The sequence below is a fragment of the Xenopus laevis genome, chromosome 6S (genome assembly GCF_017654675.1).
Source record: "Xenopus laevis strain J_2021 chromosome 6S, Xenopus_laevis_v10.1, whole genome shotgun sequence".
Classification (NCBI taxonomy): domain Eukaryota; kingdom Metazoa; phylum Chordata; class Amphibia; order Anura; family Pipidae; genus Xenopus; species Xenopus laevis.
Window position 1 is genome coordinate 79,029,434 of NC_054382.1, and position 22,033 is coordinate 79,051,466.

A 22,033-nucleotide genomic window follows, 5' to 3' on the forward strand; every position below is an offset into this window, starting at 1 on the left:
GACATAAAGAGAAAGAAACCCTAATGGGGATGAACAGAATTATTAATGGTGGTTAATCAATTTGCCTATCCTAGTTAAACCTGGATATATTGTGCTTCTCCTTGTCTTTTAGTCTAATGAACAGACAGTTGTTGTTTGAAATCAGAGCACTCATCTCTGGGGTCTCCTTTTAATTAAGTCAGGCGTTGGGTCTACCCCCTGTGTTATAATGCCAAAAAGTTTAACTTCATTGCATTACACATCACCCGTTACTCAACAATTGCTTGTACCCCAGACCCCACAGTGGTTGAACAGAACTGTATGCTGTATTGCTGCAGACACTCCTGTAAGCAATGATCTGTTTTGGGATTAATATAAAAGGATGGCCTTTTTATCATTTGTCAATAGGACATAACTAGCGTATCTGAATAAATACCCTCATATTGCTTTTATTAACTTATTTATGGCTACTCCCACAGTGACTCTTCAGTATCTGTCAAAAGGAAATAAATAAATAAAAAAAAGTTGGCTTGAGAGATGACAAAGAAGCCATGGTAAAGAAATTGCCTGATTTTGGCCATTTGGAAAGACCTGGCATATTTTAGGTTTTGAACCTATTTTTCCTAAAGAGGGTCAACTGGGAGATATGCAGAGAAATATACAAGTATTTGTAATCATGTCTATGCTATGTATATATACATTATGAAAACCTTATATATATATATATATATATTCTTCCCTCAGGAGATGAAACGTCGCCACATAGCAAAGCCTTTCTCCATGGAAAAATTACTGTATCAGATTGCAACAGTGGAAGCAAAGAAAGAAAACAGCCCGACTCTGAGTGTAATTTCCACTCTACTCCGTGAGCTCAGGTAATAGGAGGGATACATCTCTGCTTCTGTACTCACCTTTTCTAGCTTGGATTTGGTAAAGGGATAGCCCAAAACATCTGTCCTCTCAAGCAGAGGAATTGCTATATGCTTCCAGTCTATAAATTTTATGTGTGTGTCTTGCATCTAATTGACAGCAGGGGGCACTTTCCCTGTGCATGAGAGAAAGAAATGGAAATAAACCAACAGAAGGCTCAGAAAGCCTCTAATGCCCACACACTGCTGTGCAAGGATAAACTTATGAAAACTGTTACTAATCATAATTATGTTCATCCCCAGTTTGGTCGCTTGCCCTTTATGGCACTGTGAAGCTGTACAGATAGCTCCATAGAGTGTTTTTTTGACTAAAAAAAGTGCCAAGCGAACCATAGCATTTACACACAACCACTGGTAGCTGCAATCAAAATTCCTAGTGTGCCTCGAGACATGGGGAGCTTGTATATCTTACTGTGCACAACCAACAACCCATCTTTACATATTTGCACATCTGTGTCTGAGTGATTAAACACTCACTGCATTTGTACACAGCAATAGTAGCAGCAACATTGTTGGTCTGGCCTACCAAAATATGTCAGCCCATCCTTATTTCCACAGGAAATTTTTATAAATACCTATACCCTGTGGTCCTATCTACGTCTTCTACGTTCCTATGAGAGTGCACCTAAGATGTCGGGTTCTCTTATGGATCCTAGGAGACCCAGGTCAACATTGGGCAGCAAAATGTATCCTCACTGGCGCAAGGCTGCTGCTATTTTCAATGGAGAAAAACTATACTTTGTTACAATAAGTAGAGAAACTTTGTCCTTTGTGTACAATAAACTGTACTGTGCTCTTTTAAAGGAAATACATAGAGGGTAAATCTACTTGTAAAGTGAGAATATATATACTCTTCAAAGACTTCTACTCAACGTATCACTGGGGAGTATATACAGGTAGCAAAAGTTTGTAACTGTCTGTATTCAGACCTATGCTCAGGCAAATGAAAGTAGCACTGGGCAACATTTACTACATCTTCTTGCTTTTGCTATTTTGTATTGATTCGTTTTGTTCCTAACCCAGAGGCATAACTAGAATCTTTACTGGTCCTCATACCATTCTTTCAGCCACAAAACATTCAGACATTCACTGACCGACGTTGGACACACTGGGTCATATTTATAAAAGGGTGAAAAAGCAGAGCCTGCCACAGTTCAATAGAGGAAAATTTCACAGCTGCCTATTTAATTGTATGGGATGTTTAATGGCTTTTATATCAAAGGGTGAAAATTGAGCAAACTCTGTTTCTAACCTTTGATAAACATTCCCCTGAAAACTGTACATATAAGTGAATAAAGAGTTGGGGAGTTCCCTCTGGTGAACTGCTGTGAACTCTTTTTGTTCACCGTTTGATAAATACTGACTACTGAAAGTGGGCATCAGCAACAGCCCTGTTACTGCAGCTGGGTCTATTGTCTTTCTTGTCCCTCATCTGCCCTTAGCTGTTTCCAAAACCCGGAACAGCATTTTTATATGTTTAAAGGCAGGGGCGATCCTGGCCCCTCCGCCGCCCAAGGCAGCAGCAGTTGCTGCCACCCCCCACTTCCCCCGTGCACTTACCTTTTTGCGCCTGAGGGGGTCCGTGGGGGTCCACCAGGGCAGCAGAGAGGGCTAGCGCAGAGAGCCTAACTGCGCTCTCTGCGCAAAACGGAAATATTGACTCTTAAAGTACCAAGAGCGGCATTTTTGCCGCCCCTGGTACGTGGTGGGGCGCTGCCGCCTGAGGCGACAGTCTCAAGTCGCCTCATTGGTGAAGCGCCCCTGTTTAAAGGAGAAAGATAAATCTTTCTCAGACAGAAACCAGTTTCTTGCCACTGGGTTGCACCGCAAAGCATCCACTAATTTGCTTGCAGGAGGTTGCCTGTATAATAATGCTTTTTTCTATCTTCTATGTAGCGCATCTTTCAAGTGATACCAGTTGATGAACATTGATCGTAAATATATACGTGATAAAAACTATGAACGTTGTCTAAATGAGTCCAAGATGTTACTTTGCCATTCCAAAGCCCTTCTTCTGCATTTCTTTATTCTGCCAGTGAAAATTAACGTATAAAATGCATTGTATAAAATGCATTGTATTTGCTTTTTCCAACAGCAAAATTGAAGTATGTTTTTTAACTGTCACATCACCCTAATAACCAAGCTACACAAGAGCACTTCGTTATCAGGGTGACGTGATGACCCCCACAGAGTCTCACTTAGTTTGTTGTTCAACAGGGACATAGAACTACGGCAACGGCAGCAACTGTTTGAGGCGGGCCTGCACTCTTCAGCTCGGTATGGCAGTCATGATATCAGCAGCTCATCTTTGTACGGAAAGAAAAGGCCTCGAAAATGGCTCCAACTTGAGTCTTCAGAGAGAAGATGTCAGATTTGCCAGCACCTGTGTTACCTGTCCATGGTGAGTGAATGATGTTTTGCAGCTTGTAATTCCTTTGGCACCTGCACTCTCTCTATTTCAGTACACAGCATGTCTGCCCATACACAATTCATTTAAAAAGCCAGCTATGATTACTAGCTTTCCTTGTGCTTTGTTGCTCCTCCCCCTGCTCCACCCTACAAGGTAAAACACCTGCCCACTTCTCCCCTTCTCTGGAATTGGAGACTTCCCTCTTTGCCCTCTCCTCATTCTTCAGCAATAGAGGTTCTGGTTAAACATTGCCTCTCACAAACACACTTTATTGGGTATATGATGGGTGCAGTTCTCCCCACAACTTGCTCAATAAACAGCTTGTATACTAATTTATCACTTTACTACTTTACTACTAAATGTACAAAATTGAGGCAACTGCTGAGAAGATTTTTATTTTACCAGTACTGGATAGAAACAATGTTCATGTATTTCTAGACTCGGTGATTGAGTTAACATTTAAAATGTACTGTTTACAGGTTGTACAGGAAAACGAGAATGTTGTATTTTGCTTGGAGTGTGCACTGTGGCATGTGGAGAAACAGAAATCCTGTCGTGGATTGAAGTTGATGTATCGTTATGATGAGGTGAGATGAAAAAAATATTATTCTATATCAGGGCTGTCCAACTGGCCGGGCCTGTGACCCCCACCCAGACTGAAGGTTTGCTTGTACACACCTCATACAAACTGCTGGAGGGACACCAGCATTGTGTCACTGTATGTAGCACAGTATGAACATTTAAAAGTCCTGATGGGTTTCCCAGTTTCCTGCTCTACTCTGTCTTCCCTATGCTCCCTGTGTGTGCCATACTCTGTTTGACCTATGCTCCATGTGTGTGCCATACTCTGCCTGCCCTATGCTCCCTGTGTGTGCCATATTTTGCTACACTATGGTCCATTTGTGTTCCATCTTCTGCCTTTCCTATGCTCCCTGTGTGTGCCATACTCTGCCCGCCCTATGCTCTCTGTGTGTGCCATACTCTGCCTTTCCTATGCTGCCTGTGAGTGTCATACTCTGCCTGCTCTATGCTCCCTGTGTGTGCCATACTCTGCCTGTGTGTGTCATACCATGCCTGCCCTATGCTCCCTGTGTGTGTCATACTCTGCCTGCCCTATGCTCCCTGTGTGTGCCATACTTTGCCTGCCCAATACTCCCTTTGTGTGCCATACTATGCCTGCTGTATGCTCCCTGTGTGTGTCATACTCTGCCTGTGTGTGCCATACTCTGCCTGTCCTATGCTACCCGTGTGTGTGTGTGCCATACTCTACCTGCCCTATGCTTCCTTTGTGTGCCATACTCTAAGATAGAGATACAGTTCCCTCTCAAAATAGATATGCAGAAAAGGGATGCTGAGTGTGCACTGGCCATCCCACTTATGCCGAGATAGTGACTTTCTTATGGTGAGGTTGCTGAAATATACTATGAATGTTTATGTAGTGATCCTAGCCTGTCTCAGTGGAAATACAAAGTGTCCTGCCTACATGGCTGACCTGCAGGTACTGATGGATAAGATGGTCAGTAGGCAGCAATTCAATCTATTCCCTTGCAGGTAAGGCATTTCCATATCCTCATAGTAATCTGTTGTATTAGAATGTGGCAGTACACACTGGGGTTCTATAATACTGTCATACTGTGGGCACAGCAGGAGGTTCTCCTGCACTTCAGTTTCAAGGGTTGCTGTCCAGGGTGCTGATCCCAGGCCGTCAATGAGAAAGGGAGATCTTGCTCTCCTTTATAAACAATATTTGTGTAAAAGCCACGGCCTAGGGCAGCAGGAAATATAGTAGATTTGTTATAATTTGTATTTTTATATTTCCAGTTCACTCCATATTGTTTAACTGCGTATAGTGTAGGACAACAAAGGTTATATATACACCACTATGTAGGGAGCAAATAAAGGTGCTAGGGTCACCAGGGAGAGCAGTTCAGATGCATCTAAATCATCATTTACAGTTACCTTTCCAATATACCTTTGTGGTAAGCAGGATGAACAAATCTCTGGCAAGCAATGGGTTTTTAAATGAACCACCACTTTTTATTTAATAGCAAAATAACAGTCCAACAGAATCTGTAAAAACAAGGAAAAGTAACGTAGTAATGCAAATAATATTTTATATAAACAGTCCGACCAAACTAGAATCCACAATTGGACTTTATTTATTATTAAAAAAGCATGATTTAATTGGATCGGGGACAAATGAAAAAAATCAAGAAAATATTCGAATAGTACAATTTTTTCAGAGTTCTTTCCCAAAACTCTTGGTTTTTTTTCATGCTTTTTCACAAAAAGCTCGAATCTTTCGGGTTTTTTCCCGAAAAGTCCGTAATAGTCGGATTTTCGGGCTAATTCCAGCACAGACCACAGAGACTTCCAAATAGGATGAGGAACCTCTCCCACTGACTTATATACAACCTCGGTAGGTCTGCAATGTCGGATTTTCCATCCTCAGGGTATAATAAATCTTGAAAAATTTGAGGGTTTTTTTTCCACTGGTAAAAAACAAAAAAATTTTATTTTGAGTTTTTGACATTCAGACTTTAATAAATAACCCCCCTAAGTGATTAGATGTTGTGCGTACAAATGTATATTTGATTTTCATTATAACAGAAGTGTAATTGGTAAACCCCATTCAGCCCCGACACATGGAAATTAGACTTTAAAGGTGACCTAGGTCTCCTTTCTAGATACCTTAGCCCTGTCTGGCCAATTGCATACTTTCCTGAGATGTGCAAGTTCCCTAAAAAGGGTATCAAGATGCACCAGTACTTACTGATAATTCAGACATCACTGTGTTAAATAAATTCTGCCACAATGGGCATTCTCTCCACTTTTATACTATCTTTAGCATGTGTTGGTTAATCCATAAAAGGAAGCACAAGGGCAAGAAATATCTCCAGCTAAGATCCCAATGGACACACCTCAAGTCTCATTACCTTCTGTAGTTTCTGCTAGTGCTTAAAAAGCAGTAAAAGAAAATAATATTTGAATTCCATTATTTGTGCATTTGGGTAGAGGTTTTTAACCATTACTCTTAATACTTATAAGCAGTTTGAAGCCCTTGGATATTTCCTCGGACACCGAGAGCAAATAGGGACGGTCCCTCAAAACTAGGATGTATGTATGCAAATATGCAAGGGTTGACTATGGTGTGCCTTCTAAGCTCACATGGGTGATTCCATGCAGATGTATGTATGTGCTTGTACCACACCTAAGGCACCAATAGAAATTTCCCACACTAGGGCCAGAACTAGGGGTAGGCAGAAGAGTGGGGGTGTGGAGTTCTGGGCAGGTACCTGTTAAAGGGTCTTCTGCCTACCTCTAGTCTTGGATGTCGTGCTCCTCTGCCACCCTCCCTCCCCTCTGTCACTCCCTCCCCCTCCCCTCCCCTCTGTCACTCTCTCCCTCTGCCACTCTCCCCTCCCTCCCCTCTTCCTTCCTCCCTCCCTCCCCTCTGCCACTCTCCCCTCTGTCACTCTCTCCTCCCTCCCCTCTGCCACCATCTCCTCCCTCCCCTCTGCCACCCTCTCCTCCCTCCCCTCTGCCACCCTCTCCTCCCTCCCCTCTGTCACTCTCCCTCCCTCCCCTCTCCCTCCCTCCCCTCTGCCACTCTCCCCTCTGTCACTCTCTTATCCCTCCCCTCTGTCACTCTCCCTCCCCTCTGTCACTCTCTCCTCTCTGCTGCTCTTCTGTCTATTACAGCACATACACATTTGAATGGGGGGGTTGTGGGTGGCTGGCCGGGTTGCCTAGGGCACCTGTCCCGTCCCACACTAACTGTGCCATCACACTTCTTTAAACAGGGATCTCTGACTTGCTTTGTACCGACACTAATGGGAAGATCTACAAATAACACTATTGCATTCTTAAGTAATAATGTATAATAGATTAAGGGAGAGGCACTCAGTGTACCATAGCCCTTACAAATAGAAGACACTTTTTCTGATATTGGACAGTTGGATATCCAGTTACAGACTCCGAATATGAAAATGGACAGTTATCTGCCCCTCTTGCATTTTTTTTAGTAAATTGAATGGCCTCATGAGGAGTTTGTAACCTTCTGCCTGGTTTTTTTTATTGCCTCTTGTGTAAGGTAATGATACTGAGCAATGTCCTTTTCTATTTTTGTTTAGGAGCAGATTAAAAGTCTAGTCAATCAGATCTGTGGGAAAGTCTCTGGTAAAAATAACAGCAATGAGAACTGCCCGATGAACTGTACACCAAAAAGAGGACCTAGAAAGCGAGCCACACTTGATATGCCATCATCCAGATTCTCATCATCTTTGTCCAAAAGTGCTTCTTCCTGAAGATGCCAACACTCAACTCATTTCTCAAATCCTGAATATATATATATATATATATATTTTTTTTTTTTTTAACTTTACCCTAGTTTGGAGTACTTGCTGTAGAATACAGGCTGTCTTTGCACTAGCTCTAAGAAGATTTTTTTCTTCTGGTTTTAGACAAGTAACTTTGTTTTAGCATTAAACTGTTGATTTCTATTTCTTCCCACCCCATTTTTTGGGTTTTGTATGGAAAACTGCAGTTGGAATTTTAAAGCTGCAGTATCGTTGCTGTTTTATGGCAGTCTTAGGAGGTGCTCTATTTTTGAAGCTGCCCTGGGGACTGTACAGTTTAAAAAAAAAAAAAAAGCCTTTCTTGAGAACGGAGCTTGTAATAAAAAGGCTTTTTAAACCATTTTTGATAAGTTGAAGTTTGGTGTGTTTTTTGTATTACTTTATCCAGTCAAGGGAGCAGTTTTTTTCTAGAAAGAAAGAAGTGAAAACTTGAACATGCCTGCTTTTACTTGGCCGTGTTTCATTCTGTCATGTGCAAGATGAGTTTTGTATTTTTTTTAATTGGGAATTAAAATATATATTAAAAAAAAACAAAAACAAACAAAAAATCTATGGATGGGGTGGCAGCTGAAGATGGACTTTGTGAAGAACCAGAGGCAAAATGCTGAGATCTGAGAAAGTTTCTCTTACCAGCACATCTCTATGCATCTGTTAAAGGAGAAGTAGGATATTTCCATTGGACTCAAGCTCTGCCTGCCTGGTACAAGTCATGTAATGGTGGGGTGGGATTATAAACTGTGCCTGATTTCATAAGGAATCCATTCTGTTATTTTTGGTGCTGTTGGCTACTTTATCACAAAGAAGAAAGAAAAGAAAAAAACTTCAATAGCATCCTTTTGAAAAAACAAAAGGAAACAAAGGAATTTAAAATATATATATAAAGTGGTTGAAGCCAGAAGTGCTTCATTGTCATAGATGTGCAATCTCTCTAACATTCCATTTTCATTCCACTGCTGTCTCAACACATCACACAATCAGCATTAATATAAATATATATTTTTTTTGTTGTAAAAAAAAAAAAAAAAAAAGCCCACTCTGTTGTAAATACTAGCAATGTATATCTTTACTGCCCCTTGTGGCAGAGATGGAATTACTTCAGTGAACACCATTTTAGAGCCACTAGGTCTGAATTATGTTTCCTTGATGTGAATGTGAAAATTAATTTTTCTGAATTTTTCCCCCTTTTTATTTTTTATTTTTGTGTTACCGCAAGAGAAAAAAAAAACAAAACAAAAAAATCTAATCCAAACCCGTTTGTTTGTTTGTATATATGCCTGTAAATTTTTTTAAATACTTGAGCCTTCTTTTGGGGATTGGGGTGGATAGGGGACGGTGAGAAGACAAGATGAAGAAAAAGCCTTATGTTTCAGTTTCTTCATCGGATGGTTTGGATGCTTACAGGGTTCTTCTTGTGACATATATACAAGTGCTGCTTACATCACTGTCTGCTCCCTTGCTGTGCTTGTTTGTGGGACTACGAGATTAAGAAAAAAAGGAAAATATTTTCACAAATCTGCTCTGTTTCACGATAGAAAGAAAACTAAGAAATCAACCTGTAGCTGCCCATATTGCACTGAACTCGACAGTGGTAATTATTGCGGGAGAATCCTTAATACAGTTTGTTGGTTGTTGTTGCGGAAGACTGGTCTTTTTTGTTTTTGCTTCTTTCCCCTTCATTTTTTTTTTCATATTTAACAACTGCATATGAGTCGTGTTTCTGATGTGGTTGTCCAGTTTTATGGCCTTGCTGTGTACATTTCTCCCTCTTACAATAAATTCCATGACTACGGCTTACAGGCTGCCATTTAATTTATTAGCACCGCTTTTCCTCCATGTTGTTTATTGACAGTTTTGTTTACTTTTCAGGTTTGTACAACAAGGTTTAATAATGAATAAAAACAACCTTTTTTTGAATTTTGACTTTTACTTTTTGTTTCCCAGCTACAAAAGCTGAACCTTTTTTTTTCTTTCTGTTTTTTTTTCAACCACTGAAAATAAAATACAAGAATCCTGGTGAAATGCCACAGACTAAATACAGTGACTGTAATAATTTATGTTCTTAAAGCAAGATATCACTTTAAATTCGGCTTTTCCAAAATATTGCCTGAAGCAGTTTCCAGAGGGACCACTTTAATTCACTCCATAAAGTACCCTTGATAGACCTAGTTAATGGGCTCTAGACATCCTGCCTCTTAGGGTTACAACAATAAGAATTGCTCATGCATTCCTTGATTGGAAGACAAACTAGCCAATCTCTGCACTTTCTGCTTTAATATTCCCCAGAGCATTTGGTAGTAGGTATAACAGAGAGTAGTGAAAAGATACGTTAGAAAACATATTTTGTCTCATCCATGGAGGGAATAAGTGATAGATGGTGTCTCTGTGAAGAATAAAGAAATATAGGGAGGAACACAATAAAATTGGGAGGGGCATGATTAAAATATTCATGATACAATCCAAAAAATGGATAGAAAAATGCTGTAGGGAATGCATATAAATGTGTTCCCCAGTCCTGCTGGCTGTGGCATCTGTAACTGTTGGTGCTTTATTCTATAATAATGTTTTTGTAGTCATCTAGTTTGGTTGCAAAATGCAGTTGGACTTGATTATATGGGAGTCTCATGGTGCTAATGTACAGCCTTCGTTTCCCAGGCTTGTTTTGGCCAAGCCCGTGCTTCCAGCTTGCATATTTGCCAGTACAATACTATATGTTCTGACATAAACAAAGGAGTGTAAAGAGAAGAATGTAATGATCATGTAAAATTACAAGCACTATTCCTATCATGGAATGAATCTGGAATGCCTTTGCGTGCAGTTTAGGGTTAAAAGTCGTAGCGTTGTTAATTATGGTAGGTTTGTGCAAAATAAAAGGGCAATTTTGCTTCTTCGACAGGCAGACAAAATGTATACGTTGAATATGACATATTTCAGCTACTTTGCCCTTTAGAGAACTGCTATCACTGCTCCCTGTGGTTCCTGGTGCCCACCATATAACTGACACAGGCAAAAGCCATAAATATTACTGTTACACTTTATGATTCTCTGGTATCAATAGGAAACCTGGCTTAACCGAGTGAGTGACTTGTTGCAAATGTTCCAAAAAGTGCACACTGTTTGCAATTATTTAAGCTGTGTTATTTATTTATAATCATTTCCATTTTCTCTGCTTTAATAAGTTGGCTCCAAGTGGGGCTGCTCCTGTTGTGTAACTGCACACTTCCGCTTTTTATTTGTAGGAAAGAATGATCTAGGCTTCGTGCAAAGTCCCTTTGCTCTTGTGTAATGCACCACTGCTTTACGGAATGTGAATATGTAGGCATATTATATCCAGTAATACATATGTGTCTATGTGGATATGATACATGCTTGGAAAGTGTTGTTCGATCAGGGATCATTTTTGTCTATTTTTTTATGCTCTTGTTTACATCATTTTCACCTTTTAGTACAAACAGTATTTAATCCTAAATTATTTTGGTTGTATATGTTCCCTTTAGTTCCTCACTTCGCGTACAGTTTGACTATATTTAAAGTTAGCAGTTGAAATGATCCGTATATTTGCCAGGCATCTCCAATAATTTCTAATGAGTCAAATAACTATTGTATCCAGATTTTAAGAAAAATCCCTGTGTTAACAAAATTTCAGATTTGGTGGCACCATAACATTTACAACTCTGTGTATCAAGCATTTTTGGCCTGTGTCGTACAAGAAGATTAGCAGCTGGTAGTTGGCTGGAAAGAGATTGTTTATTGTGGAGTAAGCAATCAGTTCTACCCCAAGGGCAAATCATATTTCTAGCCAGTAGGAGCGGCTAATCTCCCTGCGTGTTACAAACCTTACCAAACCGCTAACATAGCTTCATGAGAATCCTTAATCTGTTTAACCAGTCCATTTCACACTTCATTCATTTACTTTTTTTGCAAGAGGTGGTCATTTTAACCAATGAGAAGTTTGAAAATCTGTCAGTCAGTCATATTGTTTCCAATTCAATGTAATGCGTGATTGTTCATTTCAGTTGCAAAACAAATGTTGTTTGGACAATCAAAAGCCTTTTACTCTTCAACCAATAAAAAAAAAATGTAAGTCTGAATGCTCAACAGTCTTGCTTGGTTATTTCATGTCCCCACTGTAGGGGGGCACTCCTGCATTAACAGAGAAATGGCTACTCGTAGGATGTTCAAGGTAGTTCCTACTAACTGGTCTAAATAAATTCCGCAAATTTTCATTTTCTCACTTTCTAAAATGGCATCCAACCCTCTCTATCTGTCAGTACTACAGCCTCCGAGAGAGAGAGCTCCACAACTATATACTGCTCACTGTAGAAGAAAAACGCTAATGATGATAACCACATCGGAATGGATACCCTTGTGTCTCCTGTAATAATCTATTGGTGAATAATCAAAGATTTTATTGTGTGGTCACGTTATCAATACTGTACATTTACATAAAATTGATGCCTCAAATAAACATATCTTGGATTCAGATGATTACCTAATACACCACAACAAATTTGGCCAAATCACAAACTGAATCCAAGCCCTAATTTGCATATTTACATTTGAGCAAAACAGGAAAAACAATTACATTGTGAGCAAAAAAAATCACATGGCTTAAAGAATTGTTCAGTGTAAAAATAAAAACTGGGTAAATAGGCTGTGCAAAATAAAAAATGTTTCTAAGATCAATTGCAAACTCACTAAACGGATATGTACCATGTGGGCCCCCTTCAAGTCTCTGACTAATTCAGAGTTATAGAGCTGAAAAGCAGAATGTAGTGTTCTGGCTATTATATTAGACATCCAGTCACTCCAGCCTTTATATATTACATTTTTGGCCAACTAACTATATTAGAAACATTTTTTATTTTGCACAGCCTATCTGTTTACCCAGTTTTTATTTTCACACTGAACTGTTCCTTTAAAGGGTTCGGATTCTGCTGAACGCTTAATTCAAATCCTCGAATTGTGCATCCCTAATACATAGTTATATCTCTCCATAGTTTGAGTGCATAACCGTATATTTTTTATATCAACTTTGTATCTCATTTGCAATTACCCACACTTATTGGCAGAAATGATAAAGCTATAGTGATGACAACTTGCAGTGCCATTCTCTAGAATATATCCTTGAATGTAATCCTTTAATAAACCTTCCGATAACTTGCTCACAACTGATGTCACATTGGCAGGTCTTGTCATTACCAGGTTGAGATTATAATATTAGAATTAAATCACATGCCCTCAGATCAGATGTACATTGGTACTATACCAAATGAACTACTCAAGGGTGTGTACCTTTAGGCCTGATCCCTTCTTCATTTTAATTTAACTACCATACTCTTTAGCCACTAAAAACTTTGAGCTGAGCCATGTGTACATTTACAGAGTCAGTCCTGTAACTCAGACATTGAAAAAGCAAATGAAAGTAATCCGTTCTCTTAATCCGAGTACCCTGTAACCAAAATATCAGCATGTTTTAATGAAGCCAAATTTTCAGCCCACATCATTTAACCACTTAAAAAAAAAATTTTGTGATTAGTCATTGCAAGTGACACAATCAGTTCCTCTTTTTCTATTGTTGCATTCTTGTTTAGAGCTTTTGTTGAACCAATGTCATTTTTTTTTTTTTTTACAACGAAGAAATGTTATATACGAGAGTATGTTCTCTGTTACCCAAGGGTACTAGTAAATTAGCATAGCATATTTTATGGAGTTGTCAAATCTATAAATATGCCTACATTTTGGGGGGTAATTTGTCAACGTTCAAATATTTCAAATTTATCGCACTAAAACTCGTGAATTTGAATTATGCTCTGAAAGAAAATTGTAGAGCTAGAATGTAGAATTCAATGCAGCCATCTATGGCAATGTTAGTGGTTTTTTTTTTTTTTTTAGTGTACCGACCATTGAAAATTATGGAGTGTAATTTTTTATATTCATATTTTCTTTAAATAAATAAATCAATAGTTTTTTTTAAAATTAGACTTTATTCCAATTAGAAAAAGAAACTTGGACATTACACAAAATTTTACAAAATAAGCTCATAAGCGTGCTAGCAGTATGATTTGACTTTAACAAACATGCAACCTGCTCTAGTTTCAACTGACCTTTTCCCTCTTTGCTTGCATGTAAAGGTCTGTAGCAGACTCCAACAATTAACTTGCCTACTGCAATACAATCTTGTGAAAAGTTCAACATATAAGGCTTCCACTCTCTCCTTCTCCTCTACAACTTCTTCCTATTACTGGGTTTCAAAGAATTCTTAAAGGAGAACTAACCCCCCTACCAAAAGCCCCCCCCCCAATATTGCAGACAATGCCTCCCTCCCCGCAATGTGCTTTAGTGTTGAAAAAAAGCCCTATTAAAAATTCTGACCCATAAATGCAGAGAAGCTCAGCGGAGCTCCAAGTTGCCATCTTTGGGATCTTCGTGTAGTCTTTGGGTCTCAATGCCAATTTGCGCATGCGCAGTTGAAGCCGGTTCCTGACTTGGCCCAACTACGCATGCACCGGCAGGATTCATGATGGCGAAGAGACAGAATACACGAAGATTTGGAAGATGGAGACTGGGAGCTCTGCTGTGCTTTTCTGCATTTAAGGGGGGGGGCTCTTGGTAGGGGGGGTGGTTAAGTTCTCTTTTAAAGGATAATAAAATTAAATCCATTGAACAGTCTCTTTGTAATCTTTAAATACCGGCCACTCATGTTGATAACAGGTTTATAGTAATGCTGCAGAATTCCCTTAATCACTTAGGATTCCTTCATCTCCTCCTCTAACACACTCACCTCCTCCCTTGGAAATTTACTTTGGTTGTTGGCTACTGAGCATGCTCAGTTCTTTTAACTCAGATAACTAAACACACACTCCAGTCTATCAACCAATGAAAAGATGGCATTGCCGCGCTGTGTGTGTGCACGAGTGTGCAATGTGGTTTTACTGTGACCTGCCCGAATAAGGGAGGTTGCGGCAGGAGGAAAAGAAGGAGTACCTGTTGCGGATCTGGGCTGGTGGGGCCCACAAGAGCACCGGTATTTTTTCCCTGTGTTCCACCAGCCCAGTCTGACCCTGATTGCTGGTTCTGAAAATAATGTTTAAGCACTCTCTCCCAATCTTGTAATGACTTGTCACACACAGTATGACGACTACTAGGTGTTCCCCAGCCCCTATCACTCTCTCCACTCTTTCAAATTTCTAAAAAGTGAACTCTTAAATGATACCTGCTGATTGGTTGGAAAAAGAGACTAGACTTGTTGCAAACATTTCATCTATATTATGTAACTCCCCTAAACTGTGATAGCTCAATTGAAAGCTAAAATTATAAGCATAGCAACCAATGAAAACTGATCATATAAGCTACAGAATGACATGGAGACATACATGGCTCCCATATGAAAATGATCCCCTTCTCTTGTCAGTCTTGCACACACGAGGACCCTAGAAATGCATGGGGACATGATAGCCTTGCTATGACCACTGCTTATTTAAATGTGCCCTTGAAAGTTGACCAAACCCTGCCTTTACTGTAAGTTTTGCATTTGATGTCTGTGCTTTTTTCTCTCCTTATTTTTCCTCCTTTTCTTTATTTGCTTTTCTTCTATACTATTCTACACTCTATAAACAAGGCCATCAATGGTCCAAGACATTTGTATCCTTTTCATGAAAGAAAAATCAATACGAAAAACAGCAATAATTTATTGTTTTTCTACTATAAGGGCTGATACAGCTCACTCTTTGCGCTTAAGCTCTTTTCCATAAAAATGGTACATAAAGCTTTCAAAGTATATTGCAAAACCCTGTCACGGCAGAAGTTACTGGAAATATCAGATGCCAGTCCCTCGGCTCCTCCTGTTGATATAATGTTGTCGTTTGGACTAGATATCAGGAACTTTCCTCCAGCCTTTTCTCGTTCCATTGTGCTTGATTATTCCAGGCAACAGAGACAACAGAGACATGTTTACTAACATTGGAGATTAATATCTCCAGAGATGTTGCCCATAGCAACAAATCAGAGCTTTGTTTTTGTTTTGTAGGTGACTGATTAAATCTAATTGCTGATTGGTTGCCATGGGCAACATCTCCAGAGAACTCAAGAGATATTTATCGCCAGTGGTAGTAAACATGCCCATTGGGCCTTTTTAATAGCAATTGGTTCAGTCTATAAGTCACGACATGAACAAAAATGTCAAATTACTAACAGTTCTTTAATCAAAAAAAAGCTTTCACTTTCATTTAAAAAACAAACTTTCTCATCTCTTTCCACTTTTTCATCCTGCCCTTCCCAGAATGTCTTCTACTTCTTCTAATATGTTCTAAGGGACAATAAAGAATATGGTTTGAAATGTTTGTCTGTGTTTTTTGGGCTCTTACACCAACCTGAAGTCACCAAAGCTCTATAGAAATAAAGACCCATGCCTCTGAAGATGCCCATAGTAGCTCTCCATCTTTTGCCTTTCCAAACTACTACACATGCTCGGTCTGCTCTTGGCTGATATCAGTGACTTGAGCTTAGGGACAGACTCAATATTCTTCATTCCTCTGCCGGCTTGCTCTGGTCAATGCCTATTCACTATTAAACATGCATACAAGCCAACCAATCACAGCCCCTTCTGACTGCTCACTAAAAATGAATTCCCTGCTCTGGCACTTTGAACTAGGAGCTGGACTTCTAGCTGAATTCGTGATTCAATCCATCCCTAGTTGTGTGACTTTCCTTTCTGCCTTGTAATGATCCCAAATGCTGAACTGTGTTAGTGTTTCTTCCCTTTCATTATCAAGGGGTCAGTTGCAGAATGAATATATACAGGGAAAGGAGACACATATATGAGTCTTGAAGGAGAGGAGGAAAGAAACCATATGCAGTTCTTGATGTAATGTTTTTGGTTTTATATATTAAAATATGAAGTATATTTTTTCAATAAAAGAACTTATATGTGTAAATGATAAATTGATCTGGTTGGGCTGTAAGACTGCAGTTTTCTATCAAGCATTGTCTTTGGGGCAGGATATCAGGTTTTACACTGCATTCTCCAATGTTCACTGATATAAATCAGTCAATGGTCACAATGGAAACTGAACTCTGTATAATTGCTTAAGGAAGAGCAAGAGGAAACTTCAAGCGATTTTGGGAGACTGGAGCGACGTGTTTTACCACCAGCGATTCACATTATTGCCTATGGGAAAGCTTTTTACTGTAGAATGCAGGAGATTAGTAGCCCAGAGAAGCAGCGATTTATCGCTAGCAATTAATCTCCTGGTGTGTCACTGCCCTTTGAGCCTTATACTCTCTATGGTATAATCTATATACCATAGAAAAAAAAAGAAAGCAAAAGAAAATAAAGTTGTTCCAGCCATAGCAAAGTGAATGGGGTTTCATACACAGCCTTTTTATTATAGGAAAAGCACAAACTCTGATCATAGTTTTAGTCCCAGGCAACAAGGCGGGCCACTTCAGCACCTGCTGCAGCAGCGAGCAATGAGGACATGTGTGTGTGCAAAACACTTTGATTCAAAGAGCGCACCCACTTTTCACTTGCCAGACTAGGAGTAGACTGCACATGAGGTATGTGCCCCGCACCCCCAAGCTTTGCGCCCTAGGCATGTGCCCCATCTGCCCACCCCTAGTTCCAGTCATGTTGTACTATGCTCCTGTGGGTTTTCTTTTGGTATTAGAAGTTTATTCTCCATGTTGGTCTCTGTGATAAATGTATATCCACTTGTTTACATGATACACCTGTGTTTCTACACCAGGGGATTGTTCAGACAGAGTCATTTATGGAATTACTTCCATTACTATTTTTTTTAGATCTCTATTTCTCTAAAGGAGTTGAAGAAATACTTAATTGTAGATGTAAAACAACTGACCAAAAAGAATGCGAATTCCCTGCACTATTTCAGCCATCTTGCTATTATCTTACATACAGAGATCATGACTTCATTTTTGGCCTCATTATATGACACTGGAATCAGACATGGGGATAAAGTTCTGTCAATTGTAGCTTACTGCTCCAAACGTCAATTGCAGGAACAAAGAACCGAATCTGAGCAGTCAGATTCACACAGATCAGCTGAGAATCCTTTGCAAAAGATTCGGCCAAATACTGAACTGAATCTGAATTTGCATATGCAAATTAGGGGTGGGAAGGGGAAAAACTTTTTACTTCCTTGTTTTGAGACAAAAAGTCACGCAATTTCCCTCCCGCCCCTAATTTACATATGCAAATTCAGATTTGGTTTGGCCTGGCAGAAGGATTCGGCCGAATCCTGGATTCGGTGCATCCCGAACAATAGCAGTGTGGAGCTCAATTAATGAGGTCATTCATTCTGTGAAAAAACAGGTGTCAATTATGTGCCTTATTAAGGTAGGTAGGACTACATGGACGATTTCCGCACGATCCGACGCGCTGCGTCACGTTGGATGCGACAGAAATAAGGTAAGTAATGGAAATGACGGATGAAGTTGCAGCGTTGATCCAACACAACACGACTGTTGGATGCAGATGCTGCATCTGCATCCAACAGTCGTGTCGCGTTGGATCAACTCTGCGACTTCATCCGACATTTCCATTACTTACCTTATTTCTGTCGCATCCGACGTGACGCCTGCATTTTTGCGCAGTGCGTTGAATCTCGCGGAAATCATCCATGTAGTCCTACCCTTAGGAATGAATGCTGCAAATGTTGTGCATGCTGGTTATAGTACATTTCTCTCTGAAAATCGGAGTAAAATGGGTCGTTCCAGACATTGTTCAGGAGAACAGCGTGCTTTGATTAAAAAGTTGATTGGAGAGGGGAAAACACAAAGAAGTGAAGAAAATGATAGGCTGCTCAGCTAAAATGATCTCAAATGCTTTAAAATGGCAACCAAAAACCAATGATCAGCTCCAGGAAGATCAAAGAAGGTCTAAAGTTATCTGTGATACTGTTACAATTAGAAGACCAAGCTATGAGCAAGACGCCCCCTCAAACTTCTATTGTTGAAAAAAAGACATATGCTGAAGAACAAATTTGCCAAAGAACAAACACCGGCCTAAAGAGAAAAGGTGCAACATTTTGTTGACTGATGAAAGCAAGATTGTTTTTTGGGGTCTAGGGGCCACAGACAGTTTGTCAGATGACCCCCAAACACTGAATTCAAGTCACAGTAAACTGTGAAGACATGGTGGCACAAGCATCATGATATGGGGATGTTTCTCATACTATGGTGTTGGGCCTATTTATCACATACCAGGGATAATGGATCAGTTTCAAAACATCAAAATACTTGAAGAGGTCTTGTTGCCTTATGCTGAAGAGGAAATGTCCTTGAAATTGGTGTTTCAACAAGACAACGACCCCAAACCCACCAGTAAATGAGCAACATCTTGGTTCCAGACCAAGATTGACGTTATGGAGTGGCCAGCCCAATCCCCAGAATTTAATCCAATTTGTGTGGGTGACATCAAAAATGCTGTTTCTGAGGCAAAACCAAGAAATGCAGAAGAATTGTGGAATGTAACAAATGCCAGAAGTTGGTGGACAATTAGTTCAGTGATTCAGAAAAAAGCAAAAGGAAGGAAAAAGCAAAGAAAAGCAAAATCTTGAAACATTTTTCAGTTTATACAGTGAATGTTTGAGTTGTAATGAAGAATGCAGACACTGCTATTTTTTGGAACAGCCTAATATTCCCTTTCCTTCACTTTCTGTAAAGTTTGATACATTTTTCTTCATTTTTTGATTTGGAATAGAATGTGCAGTGTTCCCAATGCATTTGAGGACATAGAAATATAAGGATTTTGAGCTTTATTCACTTTTTTTTTTTTTTTAAACACTCTGCTGTTATTCTGAACCCAACTGTATAATGAAACTTAGCATTCGTCTCTAATAGCACTCTGCCTTTTATTTGCAGGACCCCTCATCCTCAAGTCTACATGATTTGCTGTCTCTACGGTTTTGCCCCTGGCCAACCTCTGGTAGGACACAGATCTGAAGGAAAATGGCTTTCCCACAGCCCAGAATGAATTTAATAATTGTAGCACCTATGAATTGCGTTTACATTGTTTGATCTTCTACTTTGCAGAGTTTTTCCCACAGTGAATATTGGAGAAGACAATGTACAGAGACCCTTGTGCCATTCCTGTACAGATCCATTGATTCTCGCAGGCCCTAAACCTGTCCCAAAAAACAACCCCATAGCTTTTGTATGAGCTGCTTTGGCTGCAGGGCCAGACTATCCCCCACCACAACTTGTACATGTATCATTATTGGGTGGTAAGAGTTTCCCAGACACTGCACAGTGTAGCATTTGGCAAGAAGCTAGGACACCTTCCACGCAATACACCTTTACATATGACAAAGTCATACACAAATAAATTAAGAAGAGCTCTTTTACGGTAAAGGTTGTTTGTATTTAATGGTAAGAAACTCAGCCATTTCTATTTATTATTCAGTAAAGGTTCATTATTATAACCTTCAAATATCAAGCCTGGCTTATCCCGTGGTTTAAAAAGGTCTTATTATTAATTAATTCTCCAACGTAGTACAACAGTGAGCTTAGAGATTGTTACAGTGAATGTTGCCTAAGCTTTCACAGATTCAGGTTAGGCCACAAATCCAACAGAACTCGATATGTAGGTCCACATTTATGTATCAAAATTGATAAACAGGAGTAATGTAGATCTCTCCTCCTCAGAACCACAGTCAAGTATGAAGTGACGGGGATCTCCAATGAGTTGGGAACATAATACAGGAATTCAACATTCAAATCAATATTGTTGCACCACTGGTAGAAAGGTTCTATTGGTAATAGATTTCCCCTCTATTTCTGTACAGAACTACATGGAATAAAAACAAGAGACATCGATTCCGAGACACCTGGGAATCACAACACTCTCCAGTGACATCAGATATTCTTGAAGGTTAGGGTTTACAGGAAAACACTAGCTTTTGCTTCATTCATTTAGAGTCAATAAGCAACAAGGGAGAGAAAGATGCTGGTGCTCATGCCGTGTGAGCATCACTTTCATCACTGACGTCTGAAGTCACGTTTGCAACGGTGTCTAGGCCAGTAAGAACAGAGTCCGCCTGAACATCTTCATCATCTGATTGGATAACTGGTGACTCTCCCCCATCTTCGCTATTCTCTGGGCTGGCAGAGTCGGTGCATGTAGAAGACAGCGAAGAGAGTTTGTGTCTCAGTTCAGCCTGGCTGGGAACCTGCAGGGTTATCTCATTTTGGCAATCAAACTCCGGGCCTATAGCCAAAATAAAAGGTAAAAGACAAAAAAAAAAGAAAAAATATTAAATCACTCAACTCAATCTATCTAGCCATATGTACTTAAAGGAACAGTGTTTTAAAGGAATACAAATATAATGCAGTGTTGCCCTATACTGGTAAAACTGCTGTGTTTTCTTCAGAAACACTACTATTGTTTATATAAATGAGCTGCTGTGTAGCAATTGGGGCAGACAGCAGATAAGCTCTGTAGAACATAATGTTATCTGTTATCCACTATTTTTAACCTGTGCCATATAGACTTTTTTCAATGTATGCCATTGCTACACAGCAGCTTGTTTATATGAACTATAGTACATTTAGTACATACAGTTTTACCAGTGCAGGGCAACACTACATGTTCCATTAAACACTCATTAACTGTGAAGGGTTCAAAACATGACAACTGCATAGGTGGGCAAGTAGGGTTGCCACCCGGCCGGTATTTTACCGGCCTAGCCGGTAAAACACCTGCCAGGGCCGGGGCCGGTATTACAAATTTACCGGCAATGTAGCTGCCGGTAATTTGTGATACCATTTACTAAATCCCCTGCCCGCCGATGAAAACTTACATTTTCGTTGGCTTCAGGTGGTGGCCCTGCCCCTTTTGTGACGCTACTCCACATGGCCCTGCCCTGGTGTGACGCGACTCCCCCATGGCTCCGCCCCTTTTGCAGAGCCCCATATCAGCTCCACCCCTTTTTGTGTCATGCCCCATGACCGGTAATTATTATTATTATTTTTTTTTTTTTAAAAGGTGGCGACCCTATGGCCAAGGGGGCAGGATCACACTGTTGGATATCATCATCCACAAACAGACAGATTTATGTAACAGTAGAATTGCCAGCTGGATGTAAATGTGCCCCTCGTTTCTAATCTGGGAAAACGTAACATGTGCTTTGCATAATATAATAACTGTGGAATTTAAATCTTACATATTGCCACCTTTTTACAAACTGGCACCCAAAATTAAATGGTGTGTGTAAATGTTTCTACATTTAGTAGAATAAAGCAATCGCTTGCCTGGGTGTTGAATAATCCATTAATATTAGTGGACACCCTCCAGTTCTGACTTTTAGGAATTAAGCTGCTGTCAGATCAGTAGAAGAAGC

The 22,033-nt window shown here is 39.8% G+C and overlaps 2 protein-coding genes across 4 annotated transcripts in view; one reads left to right on the forward strand and one right to left on the reverse strand.

Annotated features, from left to right (window-relative positions):
- jarid2.S (jumonji and AT-rich interaction domain containing 2 S homeolog) overlaps positions 1–11,764 on the forward strand; it is a 138,114-nt gene extending 126,350 nt beyond the window's left edge. Inside the window, exons 15-18 of one of the 2 annotated variants that reach the window (XM_041567210.1) lie at positions 724–854; positions 3,126–3,309; positions 3,798–3,905; positions 7,452–11,764. In XM_041567210.1, the coding sequence (XP_041423144.1) occupies positions 724–854; positions 3,126–3,309; positions 3,798–3,905; positions 7,452–7,625 (597 nt within the window). In that variant the 3' untranslated portion in view covers positions 7,626–11,764. 2 annotated transcript variants of the gene reach the window in all.
- An 8,269-nt stretch (positions 11,765–20,033) lies between these two features.
- dtnbp1.S (dystrobrevin binding protein 1 S homeolog) overlaps positions 20,034–22,033 on the reverse strand; it is a 76,838-nt gene continuing 74,838 nt past the window's right edge. For both annotated transcript variants that reach the window (XM_041567208.1, NM_001094322.2), the window contains 1 exon segment: positions 20,034–20,901. In XM_041567208.1, the coding sequence (XP_041423142.1) occupies positions 20,648–20,901 (254 nt within the window). In that variant the 3' untranslated portion in view covers positions 20,034–20,647.